This window comes from Oryzias latipes, chromosome 4, assembly GCF_053564925.1.
Source record: "Oryzias latipes strain Hd-rR chromosome 4, Olatipes_Hd-rR_3.1".
In the NCBI taxonomy this organism is placed as follows: Eukaryota; Metazoa; Chordata; class Actinopteri; order Beloniformes; family Adrianichthyidae; genus Oryzias; species Oryzias latipes.
In genome coordinates, this window is record NC_136240.1 from 2,872,235 (window position 1) to 2,893,724 (window position 21,490).

The 21,490-nt window shown below is 43.0% G+C and overlaps 1 protein-coding gene across 28 annotated transcripts in view; it reads right to left on the minus strand.

Moving 5' to 3' along the window:
- The window catches only part of fryl (furry homolog, like), a 93,959-nt gene that overhangs the window by 31,057 nt on the left and 41,412 nt on the right, over positions 1 to 21,490 (minus strand). For 16 of the 28 annotated variants that reach the window (XR_013655441.1, XR_013655440.1, XM_078945454.1 and 13 more), the window contains 34 exons: positions 21,296 to 21,394; positions 21,110 to 21,211; positions 17,860 to 17,904; positions 16,190 to 16,293; positions 15,993 to 16,101; positions 15,815 to 15,901; positions 15,565 to 15,736; positions 15,354 to 15,486; positions 15,174 to 15,281; positions 14,837 to 15,074; positions 14,585 to 14,764; positions 14,390 to 14,476; positions 14,050 to 14,318; positions 10,472 to 10,679; positions 10,251 to 10,375; positions 9,087 to 9,144; positions 8,916 to 9,007; positions 8,670 to 8,836; positions 8,416 to 8,576; positions 8,234 to 8,344; positions 7,981 to 8,135; positions 7,793 to 7,892; positions 7,548 to 7,716; positions 7,157 to 7,416; positions 6,105 to 6,245; positions 5,856 to 6,024; positions 5,690 to 5,774; positions 4,775 to 4,887; positions 4,547 to 4,697; positions 4,373 to 4,476; positions 4,095 to 4,277; positions 2,471 to 2,681; positions 2,046 to 2,167; positions 1,776 to 1,963 (listed from right to left, as the gene is read on the minus strand). Coding sequence is in view for 26 of the 28 variants with exons in the window: in XM_078945454.1 (XP_078801580.1) it covers positions 1,776 to 1,963; positions 2,046 to 2,167; positions 2,471 to 2,681; positions 4,095 to 4,277; positions 4,373 to 4,476; positions 4,547 to 4,697; positions 4,775 to 4,887; positions 5,690 to 5,774; positions 5,856 to 6,024; positions 6,105 to 6,245; positions 7,157 to 7,416; positions 7,548 to 7,716; positions 7,793 to 7,892; positions 7,981 to 8,135; positions 8,234 to 8,344; positions 8,416 to 8,576; positions 8,670 to 8,836; positions 8,916 to 9,007; positions 9,087 to 9,144; positions 10,251 to 10,375; positions 10,472 to 10,679; positions 14,050 to 14,318; positions 14,390 to 14,476; positions 14,585 to 14,764; positions 14,837 to 15,074; positions 15,174 to 15,281; positions 15,354 to 15,486; positions 15,565 to 15,736; positions 15,815 to 15,901; positions 15,993 to 16,101; positions 16,190 to 16,293; positions 17,860 to 17,904; positions 21,110 to 21,211; positions 21,296 to 21,394 (4,806 nt within the window). In the remaining 2 variants the exon portion in view is untranslated. The remainder of the gene's footprint in view (positions 1 to 1,775; positions 1,964 to 2,045; positions 2,168 to 2,470; positions 2,682 to 4,094; positions 4,278 to 4,372; positions 4,477 to 4,546; positions 4,698 to 4,774; positions 4,888 to 5,689; positions 5,775 to 5,855; positions 6,025 to 6,104; positions 6,246 to 7,156; positions 7,417 to 7,547; positions 7,717 to 7,792; positions 7,893 to 7,980; positions 8,136 to 8,233; positions 8,345 to 8,415; positions 8,577 to 8,669; positions 8,837 to 8,915; positions 9,008 to 9,086; positions 9,145 to 10,250; positions 10,376 to 10,471; positions 10,680 to 14,049; positions 14,319 to 14,389; positions 14,477 to 14,584; positions 14,765 to 14,836; positions 15,075 to 15,173; positions 15,282 to 15,353; positions 15,487 to 15,564; positions 15,737 to 15,814; positions 15,902 to 15,992; positions 16,102 to 16,189; positions 16,294 to 17,859; positions 17,905 to 21,109; positions 21,212 to 21,295; positions 21,395 to 21,490) is intronic. The other 12 variants (XM_078945459.1, XM_023953919.2, XM_078945445.1 and 9 more) reach the window with 3 other exon arrangements.

The window sequence follows — 21,490 nt, forward strand, 5'->3', positions numbered from 1 at the left end:
GTGTGATGTGCAATAATGATTACTGAAACCTTAATGATCGATAAAATATCAATTTTCTCTACTTGATCTGCAATGTGCAGCAATGATTACTGGTTTAATGTTCTAATAATAATCAAGGATTATTACATAAAAATTACCTGAAGTGTGACTCAATGTTTACTGAAAAATGTGAGAATTCCTTCTGAGGATAATCAATAAGCATTCCATTTTGTTACTTGATACCTTGATCTGCAATATGTAGTAATGATATCTGCATGTGAAGATGTATGTTGATGATAATCAATTATCATTACACACCTATTACATGGTGTGTGATTCATGTTATTGTTTACTGAAATCATGAAAGAATATTTTCTGAGGATAATCAATCATCAATAAGCACTTGATCTGATCAGAACCTGATGGTGAAAACCATCAAATGAAAGAACTCAGTAGGGGTGAGATTATATAAATTTGCTTCTTCCCACTCCTTTTTCAGCAATAAATCAAGCTCTACATGACTTTAGTTATTGATCACTATATGTAATGCAGTGTTTCTCAACCTTTTCTGAGCCACGGCACACTTTAACCTTAAAAAAAATCCCGCGGCACACCAGCATCCAAAAATTAAAAAAAAGAAGGATAAACTCATAGTCTGTATTGATCTACAGCCCCTCCACAATCTCACATGCATTTTTGAGATAATTGTTGCAGAAAAAGCTGGAAACTGCAGCTGTTTTTTTTAAAAGATTCAATAAAAGTTAAGTTAGAAGATTTAAAAATAGTTTGATGTGTGTTCGTTGGTTTCAAGACGTCTAACGACAGATCTCCTTGTGCCCTGTCACTCTCACAACCCAATGCATCATGGGAGATGTAGTGCATAAAACGGCCGGAGATCGGTTTTCGGAGCTTCATTGTTTTGTTCACTTGTTCCACGGTCTGATACCAGATTCTGTGGAAAGCTACAGCGCAAAAGACGAGCTTTAGCTGGTATTTTTGTTAGAACTGAGCGACTTTACGAGTTAAATCGGGACAAGGAAGTGAAGACTTTAAGCACTTCTGATTGGTCAGACTGATGACATGTGATTAAGCCCCCCAAGAATGATTGGTGGAGACAGTCAAAGGGACGGGACTTTTCCCAAATACAGGCGAAGGTGCAGCTGAATCGCGGTACGGTCATTCTTATCAAAATGTCTTTAATAAAATAAAATAAACGCAAAGAAAAAGTATTTTACGATCTTTTATATTCCTAACTCCTCAGTGTTTTATCAGGGCCTGTTTGGATGAACAGAGAGCTGAAATCCTGGAGATGGGAAATGTTTTTAGATCAGTGAATGAGGGCAATTTTCCACGGCACACTTGACCATCTCCCACGGCACACTAGTGTGCCGTGGCACACTGGTTGAAAAACACTGATTTAATGAATCAAATGTTTTTAAGTTTGTCTTTTTCTTGTTTCTTTCTACAATTAATGATTGAAATAAACCAAGAAATGAAATCCAGTCAAAGCAATAGTCCACATGACCACAGTGCTCAACACAGCCACAGGTCCACTTATTGCTGAGGCTTCTACTTGTTAAAAGCATGAGCTCTTTGATGACCAGCCTGTCCTGTGATCATCAGCCCACCAACTCAAAGGTCAAATGAGCCGTTTAGCTAAACTGGACCTCCCACAAGTGCTTGTCTGACAATCTAAATATCCATACTTTCCAACCATACAAAACATGCTACATGCTGCAAACACGGTAACAAACACACACTTCTATCACCACAGACTGTGCTTTTAAAGATCTGACCTGAGCATCTTCTCCTGGGTCCCCAACAGTCTCAACCAGCCGAGACAGAATGTCCGACAGTGTGGCTGAGGTCAGAGGTTGCTTTAGTGCCCTAAAAATTTGGAATGAGCGACCAGCATAGTGGCGAGAGGAGCAAGACAGAGCTGTTCTCAGGGCCACTTCACTCAGCAGAGAGTCCAGCTGGAAACCTGAGGGATCACACACCAACGTTAAGACGTTTGAGCCTGCACAGCCAATGACACCTGTGAGCAAAGCAAAGAGGCTCCAGACCTGTTTGGGAAATCTGGAAGACGGCCACCACACGCCTGACAAAACTGCTCAGGTGGTCCGCACTCTTTATGCCTGGGTTCTTGGGCGATACGTCTTCGTGATTCCAGAGTGGACCCTGCTTTCTTCAAAGACAGAGCACATGAGAAGAGGTGAGAACCACTTTTACCGGTTGGTTTTTAACTCATCACACCAAACAAAGTGGCCAACCAGCACCAGTCCAAAACCAAACCCATGCAGAGTTCAAATACCCTTTCTGCCCTTTCTACAGGATGCATGAAAACAGATTGGTGCACAGTCAGTTCATTACATGACATAGTAACAGAGATCTGTGGGACACCTGGCAGACTAAACGTAGTAGTAAAAAGATTTAGTTAGTACGTCTGATAAAGTACGCCTTTTCTCCATAACAAACAAAAACTCCTCACCTTGACGTAATAAACTCGATAAGAGCTTTGGCCTTCTCCTCCTGCTCTCCAGCCACATCACCATCACCGAGGAGGGTCGGGGAGAGGCTGGACAGAGCGCCACCCCCCCCACCAAGACTGATGCTGGAGGACGTGGAGCTGGAGCTGAGGCCAGAGTCCGTCATTGGCGATGGCTGGAAATCCGTCAGGATCTCCCGAGTCCCTGTGGAAACTGGTGCCGCACACATGATTCACATCAGTTGCACAGCCATGGACTGTGAACACTACAGGTTTCACTCTAGTATTAATGTTTGAAGAGCATCAGAACTGTCTGCCACAAAAGTTCCAAAAAAGATTTCAAAAAAGAAAAAGTAGTTCTAGTTTTAAAGGATGCAAGCTTTTCTCTTTGCCAAATTCAAAACAAAATGAAGGAAAGATGAGTTTCAATTCGTGGAGTCAAGATATGGAACAGTCAAAAACAATCAAATACATCAAATCACCTTCAAAAAGCGTATACAAGAATGCACCATGTGGCTGGACTCCAGGTATGACTTAGAAACTCAGGAAAAAGACACAAACTCCCCACGGCCAGGGTCATTCTAAACAAATACCATGATCCAAACAACAAACAGACCGTAAGACTAGATTACCAAAAATGTATTTTTACAGTCATTTTTTTTGCTTTTTTAATCTTTTTCATAACTTGAAGAAATATTTCTCATTCTGTTCCTGTTCATTGTAAAATAACTTGTGGAAATGAAAAGAAATAAAGAAACTGAACTGAAATTGAAACGGTCCAATCAAAGCTCTTCTACTTAAGCGAGCTTTGGTGTGTGTGTGTGTGTTAGTCAATCAGTTAGACTTTATTCTGTGTACAGGATTTCAGTCAGGTTTCTACTGATTGTTGGTGTAAAATCTGCTGCAGGGGGTTCAACTGCAGCCCCTAAACATATTCACCCCTTTAACCATAACATTTCTTCTTCCACTTTCGGCTTCTCCCATCAGGGGTCGCCACAGCGAACGAGTCGCATGGTAAATTTGGCAATGTTTTACGCCGGATGCCCTTCCTGACGCAACCTTCTCAAACCGGGCTTGGAACCGGCAGAGGTAGAGAAGGGAACAGGGAGCAGCCCGGAGTCGAACCCGGGTTTCACGGACGGAAGGCGCCGCAAACCAGCACGAGCTAAACTGGCTCCCCGCCTTTAACCATAACATTTCAGCCCCAAAATCGATGACTTATTTCAGGATTTTAAGGCAGCTCCTTCAGGCTTTTCACCTTTTTCTTGGTATTAACTGTCTTTCACAAGACTTCACCTCTTTAGGATGGTAGTTTTGGATTTTTTATCCTCCAGCAGCCATGGTGGAGAGGACTCAGCCTCTGATTGGAGAAACTGCAGGTTTGAATCCTGCTGTGCCTGCTTATGTGTATTTCAGTCTTCTCTGACTTTTGTCTTTAGTTGTAAAAGGTTTTCTAAAGATAAACTGGCTTTTTTCAACAAGCATTTTCCCCAAATGACAAGACTGTCATTATTGTGAGAACACTTGCTACCACCCAGTGACCAACTCTGAAACTACAGCACTAACATCTGGAGGATGCTCGTCTTTCCTCCACTTGTCCACGCAGAGAGCTGAAAGCAGAAAGTACCTGTGAGCTTTAACTCTCGAGGTGCTGGCTTCACAGTCAGGACCTTTGGATCATTGCAGTCTCTGTTGCCTAACAGCACCATAGCAACAGACTGCATGCTGTTGCTTGCTGCCTGGACAACCAGCAGGTGAAGAAGCAGGCGTTTGCAGTGCTTGTAGACCTCTGGGTGATGGTGATCAAACCCTGAAAAAATGAGAGTTGATATTTGATCAGAAAACAAGCCTGTGCACTATATAAATGACTAATTAATTCAGGCAAGTACTGTAAAGACCGCTTACCTATAAATACAGCATGCAACAGAAGGTGCAGGTAGGCACTCCACTCTACTTTGACCCCATGGTCCACTATGAGGTCCGTCAGCAGGATGACTGCAATGTTACACCTGCAAACAGTTTGTATGTTTAACAGCACAGCTCACAACCAAGAAAACAGGGAACAGACATTCAGCGTACCTGTGCAGTGGCACAGCAGGAGTGTTTGCCTCTGGCAAATAGTCCACCAGTGGAGACCAGCAGCCACCTGAAGGCGGGAAGGGGAGAGCCTCTGGCTGGTTGTGCTCCATCACTTTCAACCGCCAATTTGCATAAAGTGGCATCGAGTCGCCTAAAAAATAAAAGACGGAATTTAGCAGAGATGCTAAGTAAGTGTTTGCCGTAGAGTCAGGAAGAGTTTGGGCTTACTTTTCTCGTCTTCATAGGAGCCCCCAGAGCTGCTGCTGTAACGAGACTCCAAACGGTGATGCTGGCGGTTGGGGTTACTGTTCAGACCACTGTAGATGTCTAGGTGAGTGTAACTGTGGAGCGAACGAGTTTGATTTATAATTACCACACACCCTAAAACGAAACACCTTTAAATCTAGAGTTTCACTTTGTTAAAGGCCCACTCTGATGAAAAGGGTGTTTAACATGTTCTTTTGGCATTTTCTGGTGATGGAAGACATATATAAAGAAAATTAAGCTTTCAGCTGCATTTCTGAATGTTTCCTTACTCAAATCACTGTGAATCAGGAGCCGACATAAAGATGCTGTTAGAAAAAGAGCTCATTTGTCATATAGAAAATATGCTCTGCTACGGCACGGGGAGTGTGTGAGGGGGGGTTATTCCACGTCAACAGTCCCGTCTACAACTCGGGGATGAATTTCTAATGCTGCCGCTCAGCAGAATCTACGTCCTAGATAACAACACAGGTTTTTTTTATCTTAATGAATCGACCACAGTGAAGACTTTTACAATAGATCAGAAGATGATCAGAGTTGGACTTTTTAAGTAGGGAAAAAGTCATTTTCAACAATATTAGATTCTAAAAGACAGATTTGACTCATTTCAGCATGACGATTTATTAGATGAGACATGTGGTCATGTTTGGTTCCATTTGTTGTTGTTTTAAAAATAATCTGTTTTAATTTGAAGAAAGATTTCAAAAGTTGTAGTAAAATATCTCTATAAAAGTCTGTTTAATGGCAAGAAGAGCTTTTAGTTCCATTGATGCCAATTATTGTTATTTATGAAAAAATATGAACACAGTGATGACTGCTGCTGTTCATTTCATTTTCTACGATCATAAGAAGAAGAAAAAGAAAAGAGTCCGGTTGAACCTTTCTTCCATGTTGGGGTCTTTCAGCTTGCCGTCATGCTGCCCTTCATTTCCTGGAACCATGGTATTGCTGCTGGATGTTGTTCCTGTGAGAACATGCACAGAATCTAAGGTATTGTTGCTGGGAACACGCATGTTTCTGCACAGCACCAGTAAGTTCTGCGAACCTGAGGTGACGGAGGGAATCTTGTAACTGGAAGTGATGCGGTAATAAGGAGGGTTGTCCATGTGTGTGATGGCTGAGCTGACAGGATCGGTCATCTCCAGCTCACACATCAACTCCTCCAACAGCTGCATAGTCTTATCTCTGCCCAGGTAAACCACCACACGTTTCACCTGGAAACACAGGCAGTGAATGAGGAGGGCATCCCAGGGCACAGGGCAGGGGCGGGGGGCATGGGGTGGCAGTCACTTACATAGGGCAAAAGGCTGGGGTCACTGCTGACTCCACACATGCTGATGAGAAACTGCAGAATGATTCGGAGGTTCTTTGGCCAGCTGTCTGCTAAAGTAGTCCAAACGTTCTCGATTTCCGACCAGGCAAACTCATCTCCGTACTATGATAACAAAACAAATATTCTGAGATCAGTCAGTCACAATAAAGTGAAGATTGAAAAATAACCAGCAATAGGTCCAATCCACAAAGCGGTCATCTGGATTTATTACAATTACAGATGTTTTCTTAGACAAACATTTTCATAGTTTTTTCTCGTTTAAACTCTCAAAGTTCAAACTTTGTAGAAAAATTAGTCCAGTATTGAAACTAGGAGTCCACCGATTATCAGTCAAGGATGATAATTGGACCAATATTTGGTATTTTGACGTATATCGGGATCAGTATTTTTTCAATCCGACGGGCCGATACTGAACTGGTTATTTTGGCTCCATTTTTTCATCTATGAGAAATACTTTCTTTGAAAAAAGGGAACCTTTTCTGACATTTTACTCTGAAGATTTCTTAGCTTTGGTGTCAGTAAAGCTTGTTTGATTAGTTTATACTTAAAATCCAACATTAATCTGGAATTTTACAGTGATAATTACATTGCTGATGTGTGTTTACTATACTGTATTTGGAAAGATCGTGAATCTGCGTTTTTGGACATTACAAATATTCACACTGAATTTTTTGGGAACAGATTGATAATATTTGGCTCTTTGGACAGTCGTTACAGCCATATTAGAATGAAACCAAAAATCTGCTCATGATCAACTATTTATCTGGATGTGTAGGAGGTCTACATCCAATCAGGACGCACAACACAATAAGCTGTTTAAAAAAAAAAAAAGCTAGCAAATTTACATTAAAATCATCTGTGAAACAGCAAAATTAGGTTGTGGCAAAGGATAATAATAACTGTAGCGCTGTCATGCAATCGATAAAAAAATATTTAAAAAAACGGGTTCGTCTGTAACTATTAACCGTGATTAAGATGAATGTGTGAGTTGTTTGTCTTCTGGATGCGCTTACCTTTGCGGTCATAAACATAAGATTGTTCAGCACCATGGTGGTTGCACGAGGAGACCCCCAGCCCTCTCCTCGGAGCCACCGGCGACTGTTGACCATCACAACGTCCTGCTCCTCCTCCTCCTCCTCTGCACTGCTGACTTCCTCAGCCCGCCGTGCCGGTTTTAAGTCAACCAGCTCCACATTGTTCATCCACGGTAGGAGATAGTGTAACATCACCTGTCGACCCCCGGGATGTGCCGTCTGGATCCGCTGGCTCACCTCTGAAGCAAAAGCAGGGTTTTACACTTTTTTTAAAAAGATTACAACAACAGCGCAGAACAATGCTGTCTGGCTGAGTGGTAGAAACTCAACAGACAGTTGGACGCATGCAGAGCCATGCGTCTCAGCACACCTGAGAAGATGGGCAGAGTGAGCTCTGGGTAAGTCCTTGCAAGCTCCTCAGACAGCTGGTAGTACGACACAGAGTAGAGGTGAGGCAAAGGCGATGGTGGCGTCAGGATGCTGTCCATCCGCTGGATCTCCAGTTTGTGGGCATAACGGAAGAGCTTTGGCTCCAGGATCTGTCAAGTTTGACACATTTTCAGTGAGCCAAGGCCAGGCAGCCTTTCCCAGTGTGCAGATGGCATTTGCACTGACCTGCAGCAGCTGCATGGCCACCTCATAGATTTCTCTGGAAGAATCTGCTGCCTTAAAAAGAATCAGGTTCAGCAGCACCACAGTGTCAAACTGGTAATCCCTGAAAGAAAAGCGACATGCTGTTCAAATATCGCGCTTTACAGGTGGATGACCTACAAAGAAAACAGTCAAGCGGAAAAGCGAAGCACCTGTTGTGAAAGACGTGAGCGATTGCTCTGAAGCAGCCGGCGGCGACGCGGCGTGAGCCGGTGTAACAACGGTCCACAGCCCAGAACATCAGGTTGCTCTGGTCTGGATTCAGCTCCAGCAGCAGCATCACAGCCTCACAACCAAGCTGATGGACCTGAGAGGATTACAAAAAAGGACATCAAGTGCTGTCAGATCCACCGTTTCCCAGGTTTTTGCAAGCGAGGAGAGAGCCACATAAAAAAAAACACCAGCCTTCTTGTCCTGTGAATCCAGAATGTTATCCAGCCACTTGTAGAGGTAGCCATCAGAGGAGAGGCCAACATTGTCAGCTACAGGCCCACAACACAACACAGCAGACATGGCCTGGAAAATCAACAGCACTTTGTCAGAATGACAGGTTTCACATTAAAAAAAGCCGCTGGTAGTGTTTTTACCTTTAGTGCACAGTACTGATGGCGGTTTATCTGCATATTTCTGTCACTATAGCGATCAAGCGGAGTGAACATGATGCTGAAGGGCCCAGCCCAGTGACTAAACAGCATGAAGAGACTGTGTCGCAGTGACTGCTGAGGGAAGATGCTCTTCCTGTTCTTTACTAAAAATAGGCAGAAACAGTAAAAAAAAAAACATTCATTTCTCTACCTAAACTTGGGTGAGCTAGCAAGGGATATTAAAAGACAGGTCATACCTGAAACATTCTGAATAATATTGGCCACGAGTGCACTGAAGTGACAGCGGATGTCCTTCAGCATGTCCGAGTCCTTGTCATTCTCGGCTTCCAGCAACTGCCTGGTCAGATCAACGTACTCCAGCAACACACTGTTCAGAGAGCTGTTCTCTAAACCTCCACTGACTCTGCCAGCACATGGTGTAAGACTTTATAACTATGCACTATTTAATGAATGTTTTCAAATGACGTTAACAGACTACATACGTATGGCTGATGACACCAGCATCAGCAAGAAGCTCAAATATCCGGACCAGCTGGACTCTGAGGATGTCTCGACGCCTGCGCCGCTTCATGTTCTGACCGGAAGACATTTGTCTCATCAGGTTGAAGTCATTTTCTGTTTGTTTCTGTCAGTTATCTGTAGATTGTACTTACTTCAGGCCTTCTTTCCAGAGCTTCCTTTATGATAGGATTCAACTCCTCAATTAGCTCTCTGAAGAACAGAAAAGAGAAAACCGATCATTTTTAAAAGGTGTTTAGGCAAAGAGTGAGATACAAAGGATGGTCTAGAGAAGTGTTTTTCCACCTTTTTTGAGCCTAGATACACTTTTTCCAAGACAAAAATCCAGCAGCAAACCAGCAACCAGAAATAAAAACAAAAAAACTCTGTAGTCTGTATTGATCTACAGTCTCTCCATGATAACTTTAACAAAGATGTTTTCTTTCTTTTTGGAGATTAAATTCTTTTTTAGTTTAGTGTGTCTGGTGGACCATTCATCTTAATGCTGGGTCTTTCATTTTGTTATTACTTATATTTAAACTTAAGCTGCTCAAAAGTGAATAAAGCCTGAAATAAAATTAGTCCTTGAATGCAGACATTATTAGAAAGCAGTTGTTTCTTTTCTAGCGATGATTTGGACCAAGAATCTCTGACTTGAATTCATTTGTTCTCCAACAAAAACCTTGAAGGAGAAATAAACTGTTTTCCTGATTTCATCATAAGATTTTAGAACAAACGTTTGTGTTTGTTGAGCTTCATGACGGTTAAAAGCAGCGCAGTAAGACACGCCGTCACATTAGCCCAATGCATCATGGGAGTTGTAGTGGAGAGCAGTGGTGCTGATGCCGGACAGACTCACGTCTCTGAGCTTCATTAGTTTATTCACTGTTTACACTCTGACACCGGATCCCAGGGGAAGCTACTAGGGATCCGTACGGATCTCTAGTCCCGGTTCTGCACAGAACCTCCCTCACTCAGTGATTTATTTAAATGAATTGTCTTTTTTTTTTATCTTCATTAAAGTTGCTGTTGGACATTTGTCCAAAAGTGTCTTTACAAACCCCACCCTCCTGATGCGTGTGGGCGGAGTTTTTCTCGCCTCCTTATGAAAGACAGAAAATGCTGAGAGATCCGCTGCATTTATATTGGAGAGGTCCACATAGTCTGCAAACTACTCAGTGTGAAACCTGAGCCAATTGGAATGAACACAGAGCTGATATTCTGCTGATGGTAAATGTTTTTAGATCAGTGAACATTGAGATCATCTTCTCAATGTTCTCACACTGGTCTACAGGAAGAAAGCGTTGAGGGGTTTTTACCTGAAGGCCACAGGGTTGGTCCTGCCAAGCCCCAACACCAGAGACTCTGTTATGTCCATGCTCTCAGAGCGCATCATGGGAACAGTGTGTTTAAAGAGGGATGAGGGGGACGGAGCGCCAACAATCTGCAAACACAAACAATGCAGTCAAAGCACACTTTACATTCAATCCTGCAAACCTTTAACACAACCATGACGCATGTGAAGAGGATCTTTGTCCACCTTTGAATCATAGCTGTAGCCGCTGTCTGGTGTAGACGCCAGCGTCTCAGGTAGGGGGCAACGCACGGAGCCGGACGTGGAAGATGAGGAGGACATGGAAGGGGAGGGTGAGGCACAACTGCAGCACAGAATCAGGTAGTTCCTCCAAAGGCCAACGTAGGAGTCACTGCTGTTTAGACTGTTGACTTTCTTAGCATTGATGGGGCTGCTGCAGGTAGACAGACAACACATAAAAGATTGGCAGGTTGGCAAATAAAAGGAAAACATCCCTGAGCTGAAAGGCCAAATGCTAAGGGCTCAGTGTCTATTTTTAGTTTCAGGGTTCAGGAGTTGACGGTCACTTCAAACTCACAATGTGTGAATGTTGACATCTGAACCTGAAGATGCTCGGAAACTAAATGAAGAAGTAAAGGAAAACTGTAGTGTCTCAAATATAGATGGGTTGCAAATGACATCACAGAAATGACTGTCTGCCTTGCTGGAGGGCAAGTAAACGTTCACAACCACCATCAACACCATCAACAAATCTACACACTCCACCCCAAGTTCATTCCTTTATATTTGAGGTGCAATATTGATCAATACCTGTGGTGCTTATGGTTGGCAAAACAGATAATGAATTCTATAGATTACCCACACCCGTCAGGAAGAAACAACCAAAAACACGTTGATTGAGCTACTAGAAAAATATCTGGCGAGATTAAATCAGACGGACATGACTCAAACGATTCTGGCTAATCTATGAGCTTACTCTGTTCCTGTTATCAAAAGTGAGTTACAATTTGTAGACTTTAGCTTAATATACTCTAGTTTATGTGTTTAAAAAGCTGCTGGTGAAAATACATATCGGGTAATTGGAGTGAATAGCAATACATACAGTGGAGCAAAAAAGTATGCAGTCAGCCACCAACTGTGCAAGTTCTCCCGCTTAAAAAGACGAGAGAGGCCTGTAATTTTCATCACAGGTAAACCACAACTATAAGATCAATCAATTTTCAAATTTTTTCTTTTCTTTTAAAGTAAATTTTACGTTGATTATTTCTATGATGTATTGTGATTTTAATGCATTTTTCTGTTTTGTGAAGCACCTTGAATTGATTTGTGCACGAATTGTGCTATACAAATAAACTTGCCTTGCCTTGCCTTAAGAGACAATATGAGAAAAAAATCCAGAACAACAAATTCTGATTTTTAAAGAATTTATTTGGAAATTACGGAACTTGCACAATTGAAGGCTGACTAAATACTTGTCTGCCCCACTGTACATCCAATGGTAAATACAATACACCATGTTGTCAAAGCATACACAACCAGAGCTGAAAGTGGACAGCACTGCACTGTTGCTGCAGTCATACTAGCTTTCCTCTGTTTTTTATCCACCACTACAATGTCTGGTTGGTTCTCCATTACCATCCTATCAGTCTGGATCTGGAAGTCCCACAGGATCTTTGCCCTCTCATTCTCTACCACCTTCGGAGGTGTGTCCCATTTTGACCTTGGGGTTTCCAGTTCATATCCTGCACACATGTTCCTGTATATTATTCCAGCCACTTGATTGTGGCGCTCCATGTATGCTTTCCCTGCCAGCATCTTACACCCTGCAGTTATGTGCTGGATTGTTTCAGGCGCCTCTTTGCACAGCCTACACCTTGGGTCTTGTCTGGTGTGGTAGATCTACACCTTGGGTCTTGTCTGGTGTGGTAGATCTACACCTTGGATCTTGTCTGGTGTGGTAGATCTACACCTTGGGTCTTGTCTGGTGTGGTAGATCTACACCTTGGGTCTTGTCTGGTGTGGTAGATCTGAGCCTCTATGGCTCTGGTGCTCAGGGCTTGTTCCTGAGCTGCCAGGATGAGTGCTTCAGTGCTGTCCTGTAGGCCAGCCCTCTCTAGCCATTGGTAGGACTTCTTGATATCAGCCACTTCAGTTATGGTCCGGTGGTACATCCCATGCAGGGCTTTGTCCTCCCATGAGGATCTGTCCTCCAGCACTGTATCCTCTGTTCTCCATTGCCTGAGACATTCACTGAGCACACTGTCAGTTGGGGCCTTGAGCTTGATGTACTCATGCATCTTGGATGTTTCATCCTGGATAGTGGCTTCTACGCTCACTAGTCCTCGGCCTCCTTCCTTGCGGCCAGCATACAGTCTCAGGGTGCTGGATTTGGGATGGAACCCTCCATGCATGGTGAGGAGCTTTCGTGTTTTAACATCCGTGGTCTGTATCTCTTCCTTTGGCCATCTTATTATTCCTGCAGGGTATCTGATAACTGGCAGTGCATAGCTGTTTATTGCCCGGGTTTTATTTTTGCCATTGAGCTGGCTTCTCAGGACTTGCCTTACTCGTTGGAGGTATTTAGCTGTTGCAGCTTTCCTTGTTGCCTGCTCCAGGTTGCGATTTGCCTGCGGAATTCCAAGGTACTTGTAACTGTCCTCGATGTCTGCCATTGTTCCTTCTGGGAGTGAGACCCCTCCTGTGTGGACTACCTTGCCTCTCTTTGTCACCATACGGCTACATTTCTGGAGCCCGAATGACATCCCAATGTCAGTACTGTAGATCCTGGTGGTGTGGATCAGGGAGTCAATGTCACGCTCGCTCTTAGCATATAGCTTGATGTCATCCATGTAGAGGAGGTGAATGATGTTGGCCCCATTTCCGAGTCGGTATCCATAGCCAGTCTTGTTGATTATTTGGCTGAGGGGGTTCAGACGTATGTAGAACAGCAGTGGGGACAGAGCATCACCTTGGTATATCCCACATTTGATGGACACTTGTGCAAGTGGCTTCCCATTGGCTTCAAGGGTGGTTTTCCACAGCTTCATTGAGTTTCCTATGAAGGCTCTTGGAGTCCTGTTGATGTTGTACAGCTCCAAGCATTCAGTGATCCATGTGTGTGGCATTGAGTCACAGGCTTTCTTGTAATCAATCCAGGCTGTGCACAGGTTGGTGTGTCGTCACCTGCAGTCTTGAGCGACTGTACTGTCAACGAGGAGTTGGTGTTTGGCTCCTCTGGAGTCTCTACCAATGCCCTTCTGTGTGTTACTCATGAATTGATCCATGTGCCTATTTATCTTGGTTGCAATGATGAGCATGAGCTTCCATGTTGTGGACAGACAGGTCATTGGCCGGTAGTTGGATGGGACTGCACCCTTTGAGGGATCCTTCTGGATCAGGATCGTTCGCCCTTCCGTTAGCCATTCGGGGTGAGTCCCATCTCTTAGCAGCTGGTTCATTTGTGCTGCCAGGCGCTCGTTGAGTGTGGTGAGCTTCTTGTTTTTCTTATTGTTTGTTGGTTTTTGAATTTGGAAAGTTTTTATGTAAAGGACTGTGAGCTACTTTTGTCCAAAATGTGGCTCTACAAATAAAGTTTGATTTGATTTGAAGTTGATTGGTTAGAGCCATTAACACGAATTTCATGTTTCTTTTGAAGTTACACAAGCTGAAAAAATAAACAAACTTGTAAATTGAAGCTTCCTTTTCAGAAGAATGTTTGCAAAGATCAAAATGCTGAGGGGTTTGAAATGTTTTTTTGAGTTCACACAAACTTAGAAATGCACTCCAAAATGGGAAAGACCTACTTTAAATCAACTTGTGGAGACAGCAGCTGCAGACGGGTGAAGGCAAACAGCCAGGCGTAGTTGACAGCAGTGGGGCAATGCTTGGGCAAGTTCTCCTGCCGCAGGTAGCTGGAGAAACTGATGACCCAGGGATCCTGGCCCTGAGTGACGTGGGCAAACACCCAGATGTGTGAAGGGCTCACAACGTCAAACTGATGACTGATGGGGGATGAACTCCACTCTGCTAGCGTCTGAAGATCGATCCCACTGGGACAATACAGCAGGTTCGTCTGCAGGAGAGGTAAGCCACATGATGAGCAGCGCCTCACGTATTTGTGCTTGTAAATATTCTAAAACATACCTGGTCAGCGCCTGTCAGGTGAATGAAGCTCTCCAACACCGATGCACTCAACCTATCCATTACATCAATTGCAAGCTCTTCATCTCCCTGGCAGATTTTGTGAGAAAATATAAGTAATGTTTAAACAAAGCTTAGAAACATTAGAGAACAGCTTGCTGCTCAAACCAATATGCAAACAACAGTCGAAGGAATTACCTTGGGAATTCCCAGTGCAGCGTGCAGCACGCGAACCTCCTTGAGGACATTAACAGCTAGTCTGCGTGTAGCAGGGCGGCAGCTGCAGAGCACAACCAGAGCTAAACCCTCCACCACATGGAGCACTGCAGACGGAGAAGTCCGCTCCAAAGACACTGAACGCCTGTTTTTGGAGCCCTGCTACAAACAAAATGTCATTAAAGTCCAACATTCACGCAGGTTTGTTTCTGATAACACCATCAACACACCAACCTGCGACTCGTGACTCTTGTTGTTGCTCTGTAAGGCCTGCTTCCACTGACTAATGAGCTGCAAGAGCATCTTCACAGCATTGTCCAACAGAGTAGGGTGGACATCTGTAACCTCTCTGACTATAAAGTACGCAAAGCCTGACAGCACGTCCTCACGCCATTCAGGAAAGTCCACCATCAGGGCTTGAAGGGTTGTAAAGGCAAGACCACGAAGCTCCTCATCCATGTGGATTGTGAGTCTAGAGAAGAAACCAAAAGAAAGCAGACATTTTTTAGGATGCATGTCAAAAGCTCCAGTAAATTAGTGATTGAGTGAAGGTTTTAAGAGTCCACATTACTTTGCCAGAAGCTCTATGAGCTCTTGTCTGCTCATGCCATCCGGCAATAGTCTTGGGATGGCAGCTACACATGTTCTGAACAAATCGATCTTTGGCTTCCTCTCACCCCTGCAGCACAATTAATGACAGGTTAGAGGTGCAGATGACCACTGTGTATGAAACCAGCCCGTGTTTGCATACGTGATCATGTCTTCAGGCTCCTTGTTGGACATCTGAACACTGGTCATGCTCATGGAGCGTCCCACTTCCTTGTCCAGGTGACGCAGGATGTGATCTAAGGCCTTTCGAACTTGTGGATAGTATAATGACATACCTGGAAGAACACCAAAGCAGTCATTTCAGTAAATGTTCTCTCTTGGGTTAACATTGTTTGTCCAACAATCAAATGTACCTATGACTTTAGCTTCTTCGTCAGTGAGGGTGGTATTAAGAAAGACTTTTTTGACCCGCAGGGTGTTCCCCGAGGGCATGATGATGCCAGTGGTAGGCATTGGTGGCTCCCCGTCTTTCTGCTGTAGGCTATCGGCAATCACCAAGAAGGCTCTTAAACCGATGTTCATCCTCTGACAGGGTGGAAACAAAATCAATTAAGAAAGAGTGCACAAATGCTCCTCCAAGGATTTTCCTTTTCTATGTTTTACCTCTGGATTGATAGTAAAGGTTTTGTGGGACTTTCCCACACAGAGGAGGTCATAGATAATCTCCTTCATAGCAAAGTCCAGCCTTTCCTGCAAAAATAAACAGGCAACAATTGGTCCACATTAGTGACGACGTGGTGTTTTTTCAAATGTCCTGGTGTGGGAGCAGCTGCAGGCTTACCTGAGCTATGAACTGGATGATCTTGACAAAAATGTTTAAAGGCGTGTCTCTGGGCACCACACTGCGGGAGCCTTTTGGGAAAAGTGCTGAAACGATGCTGAGCAGTCGACTACAGAGAGAAACAAAGACTAAAAAATACGCACCCTAAACGTTGAACCAAGTTTGCGTATAGAACCAAAGAAATCTGTCCAGCTGACCTCTGAGTGACAGTGTTACTCTCACACTTGATCCTGATGATATAGACCCAAAGAAGTCTATAGAGGGACTCCAACGCTACACGGGACATTTTAGGATCCTTATTCTGTCAAAAGCACAACAAGGACACAAGACAATATGAGCCAGACTTTTACACTGACCCCCTAAATACTTACCCCTGATCTCTGAAGGAGCAGCTGGTAGTTGAAATGTATGAACTGCACACAACCACAAGTCCAAACTTTTTTTTTTTCCACAATTCAGTTCACAGTCCAGTAATTGCCAGGCTCCTCCCCTTTGGTGAAAATTCAGGTAGGGTTTACTGAGTTATGAAGATGGACAGGCTTTCCAGCACTTTATGAATATTAGAATACTATTCAGTAAAACACTAAATCCCATTTAAATCGTACTGTAGCTTTTTTCATTACATAATTCTGTCATTTTTTTCTAACTTGTCCATAGAAGGATGATATAATGTGTTGAGAGGATTATTGTGTAAAAAACATGAAACTATTAAAAGACAAAAGGTCTATTTAAAAATAAATAAACATTTCTCAGTTGATCATTTAGGGAATAAACGTTTTTTAAGTATGATCAAAGTTACATTCAGGTCTGGTGACATTTTCATATTAGAAGAAAATTGAAAATATGTTTGAATGGTGTGTTGGGGCTGGAATAATGTAAAACAAGTTGGTGATGGCTCATCAAGTAAATGCCAGTGCAGTTTGACTCTAAATGCTTGTGTTAGCAGCTGAATAAACCCCAAACGGCATAATAACACCATAAAAAAAGGTCCCAAAGATGCTTCCTCATCAGCATTTTTATTGTGAGGCCTTTACTCTCAATGAAGGACAAAACCTTTAAAAATAACAATAAAAGAAGAATTTCAGATTCCAGCTCAGATGAGGAAAGACGTTGATGGATCTATTTGTCTGCAGGTGGATGATCAGAATGGAGCACTCAGTATTTTCTATGTCACAAATGAGCTCTTTTTCCAACTGCATTTATCCATCAATTCCTGATTCACAACCGTTTGAATAGAGAAATAGTCAGAAAAACGATTTGAATGGTTTCGTAAGATTCAGCAAAAATTGTTTCCTGTCTTTTGAGTCATTTAGCTTCAGTCACAACCACATATTAACCCTTTATAAACAATGGAACCATTTAAGTGTAAAAACAACAAATTCAAGAATTAAATTAAAGTGATGTAATACTATACCATAGCCTGACATCACAAAGATAATGTAAGGAACCAATACTACTGTAATATTTCTTCCATTAAATTCCTGATGGAAGCACAGAAACAGATTACAGATTACTGGCTAGAATGCACACTTGCAATGGGCAACAAAATGTTTTTTTTTTTCTTTAAAAACTATTTCCCCCAAAATTACAATGATATGTTCTACTTCCAATGCATTACTCCCTTTACATCCATGAAAAAGACCAGATTTAAGGCACTGATACTAATGTATTACTGATGAAAGCTGACCAGCCGCTGCTCAGGAAACCAGAATCGGCTTCACCAAAGAGCCTCCACAACTATCAGAAAGTCCTACTGCGATGCACATGACTGTTTCTGCAGACCGCCGCGCTGCAGGTAGCTGGGTTTGAGCTAGACCCGGTTTCAGGAGGGTGTTACTAGGCCGGTCACAGACACCCAATCACTCACCTGCAGTGTCTCAATCTGCTTGCGGATGCTGTTGTTAGATGGCATCTGGAGCAAGTCATCGTGAGAGAAAGATCACAGAGAATGCAGGGTTGGGGAGGGACACATGCCAGTCAAAAAGAGAAAAAAAAATACGACAAGAGTGGTCAGACCACCTTCCTCTCGTCAGAGTGACAGAACATAAAATGAGGATGAACTGTTCAGTATGCCAGCTGCATGCTCAAAACCCCAACAGTTCATCCGGATGGAACGGATTAACATTCAATCCTAAACAGAGAGAAAAAGCCTAACTTCTAGGTGTTAGAGTTAGATGAGGTGAGCTGCTGATTGGAAATCAGATGGTGACACAGAGACCAGACAGAGAAATCATAGGGAACAGAAGAACGGGAAGGAGGAAAGTAAAAACCAACAATGTGTTGCTTCTTTCTCTCACAGCCAACAAACACCCACAACCAGATCAGCAGCAGCAGCAGCAACAGCAGCAGTTAACGTCCCTTTTGGCACAAATCATCATCCTTCGACAGCATAATTGATCCACCTCCACATGAAGCTACCCAAAGGCTGGATTTGCCTTTCCCACCGACCATCATGTATGGACAGAGGGGCAGTAAGACGTGGTAATCTAAGCCAACACGGAGCCACTCCTGATAGAACCTACATGCTTTACAGCACCTTACAGCTTTAGTTTGCAATATTAGGATACAACTTTAATGACATAAAAAAACACTGAACATTATCATTTTTTTACAATATATTCTGGCAACACTGAAGCTAAATGACGCACAGTTGCCAAAAGCAAAGTAAAAATAGTACATTTTTTTCTAAAAGATACTCAAGTCAATGTAACTGAATAAATGTAGCTCATTACCAGCCACCTAAGCATCCCAAAAGGCTGCTATAACAAATATTTGAACTTTGTTTTATTGGCATAAAACCGGATATTTGATTAATGCGGTTTGTTCGGCAGAAAGTTTCCAAAAGTACCACAGGCTTTGTGTATTCCTCTCTGTGTTTTCATACAAACACTCAAAATCAATCAATCAATCCTAGAAGATAAAAACGAAGAGGTCTCTGAGGAGCCATACAGTCCACCAACTGAAGTGACTCTCACAGGAACACGGTTCATCTAACTCCAGAGGAATGGGACTCAGTCAGTAAAGCCTTAGTCACAACTGCCCTTAGGGGTGGATACGGCTGTCTGCGGGTGAAAAATGGGCAAACCTGGAGGTGAGCTGCATGAAATGTCAAAGTCGTAGACTGCTCTGTGATCCCGTACACATTTTTTGTGCTGGAATGCTGTGGGTGACAGGTCATAGCGACCAACACATACGGATAAGTAAGTGAAGTACGTGAGATGCAGGGGTGTCTCTTTCTTCAGATCTTTTCAAGCCAACCCTGCAAACAGCACCAAGAGCCCGTTACTGCTGTTCACGTCAGACCATCAGAGTGTAGCTTGTGTGGGAACCCTAGGGGCACTTAGGTATCACCTGCACACCGTGTGGTGCAGCGTTCATACAGGGTCTGTAAGGGGGCCAATACTCCCACCTTCTACTACTGACTACTGTGGTGTAAGGACACCGTGGGACTGCATCACTTGTACGTCATAAGTGTGTATAACTTACATAATCCTTACAAATACTTCACAATAAACTTACAACACGCACAACAATGGTACGTCCCATTTTCATGACGTCCCCTAAGGTGGCGTGGAGCAGTGTTTTTAGACCAGTATGCCGTGAGAGACGGTCAGGTGTGCCGTGGGAAATTACCCATTTTCACTGTTCTATAAACATTTCCCATCTCCAGGATTTCAGCTCTGTGTTCATCCAAACAGGCCCTGATAAAACACTGAGTAGTTAGGAATATGAAAGATCCTAAAATACTTTTTTATTTGTTTTTATTTGATTCTATTAAAGACATTTTGATAAGAATGACGGTACCGCGATTTAGCGGTAGCTTCAGACGTTTCAGAAAAGTCCCGCCCCTTTAACTGTCTCCACCAATCATTCTTAGAGTCTTAATCACACGTCAGTCTGACCAATCAGAAGTGGTTAAAGTCTTCACTTCCTTGTTCTGATTCTGTTCATAAAGTCTCTCAAGTTCCAACAAAAATACCAGCTAAAGCTCGTCTTTAGCGGTGTAGCTTTCCACAGAATCCAGTGTCAGACCGTGGAACAAGTGAACAAAACAATGAAGCTCAGAGACGCTAGTCTGTGTGATCTGCGGCTGTTATCGCACTACATCTCCCATGATGCAAAGGGTTAAAGTGACAGCGTCTCCGCGCACAAGTCTTCCTAGTTAAACGTCTTGAAACAACAACGAACACACATCAAACGTTTTTTTAAATCTTCTATCTTAACTTTTATTACATCTTTCAGAAAAAAAACAGCTGCAACTTCCAGATTTTTCTGCCACAATTTTCCTAAAAATGCATGTGAGATCATGGAGGCACTGTATATCAATACAGACTACGAGTTTTTTTTTCTTTTTTTTGGATGCTGGTGTGCCGCGGGATTTTTGTCAAGGTTAAAGTGTGCCGTGGCTCAAAAAAGGTTGAACAACACTGGCGTAAAGGGAACTGCAAAACCAGCGCTCCCCTTAAGGTGCAGCCACAGGCCCGGGCAACCCAAACCCCAGTTACCCCCACACAGGAACATGTGACTAAGGCTTAAGACTGGAGATTCAATGATCAGAGATGGGGGAAAGCTTGATTTGCTTTTTAAATCGATTGAGGAGGAGTCAGAAACAGACTTGTGGTAAAATAGCACTTGAGAACTCCATGGGTTAAGTTTGCATTACTACAAAAAGTAGTGGCACCCAATGGTTTTTATGACCTGGTTCCTCTCTTGGTTGAAAGTAAAAACACTTTTTCTTCTGCTCAGTGTGTTATAGTGATAATAGTCAAGTGTTATTTTTGCTCAAGTCTGTTTTGTTGGTAATGTAGGGAAAGCAAACAAAGTTGGAACCACAGAGCATTTCCACTGGAACAGAGACATTGGAAGAAGTTCATAAAAAGTACAACTTTCCCCTGATGTGAATGCTGATGCTTGGACAGAATTTTGGGAATCAGTGATCATAAAGCCATGACTTTGATTTAAGCTTAGCAAGATAAACCTTCGTTAAGCCTAAAATGTTCTAAGACATTGACTAGATAAAAAATGTAGAGGTAGTGCTTCATTAAAATATTTGAAGTGCTCTTTAAAGCAACGGAGCACATCGTCCATGAAATGGGCCGGTGCAAAGACTGAAGTACCTTTAGGTGCGAAAGGCAGTTCTGGAGGAAGATGTGCCAGTTATTGAGAAAAAACTGCTTCTGACTGACACACAGCAAACACGTCACCAACGGATACAGAGCCTGAGAAGAGAAGAAAAGGTCAAACCTTTATTCAACGCTTCACAATTTATCCTTTAAGCAACTTCAAGCTAAATCCGTTTTTACCAAAGAGTGCTTCTTTCTGGAGCTGAGGTCAAATGTCGTCTGGTAGAGCATCTCCACAAACGTTTTCAGACAGGGAACGTTGACCTCGTTCTTTACCGCCTGAAAATGAAAGAAGGGTTCATCCAAGAAATTACATTCAAAAAGATTTACACAATTATTTTCAATCTCAGACATTCAGAGCAGCAGGAAAGTGAA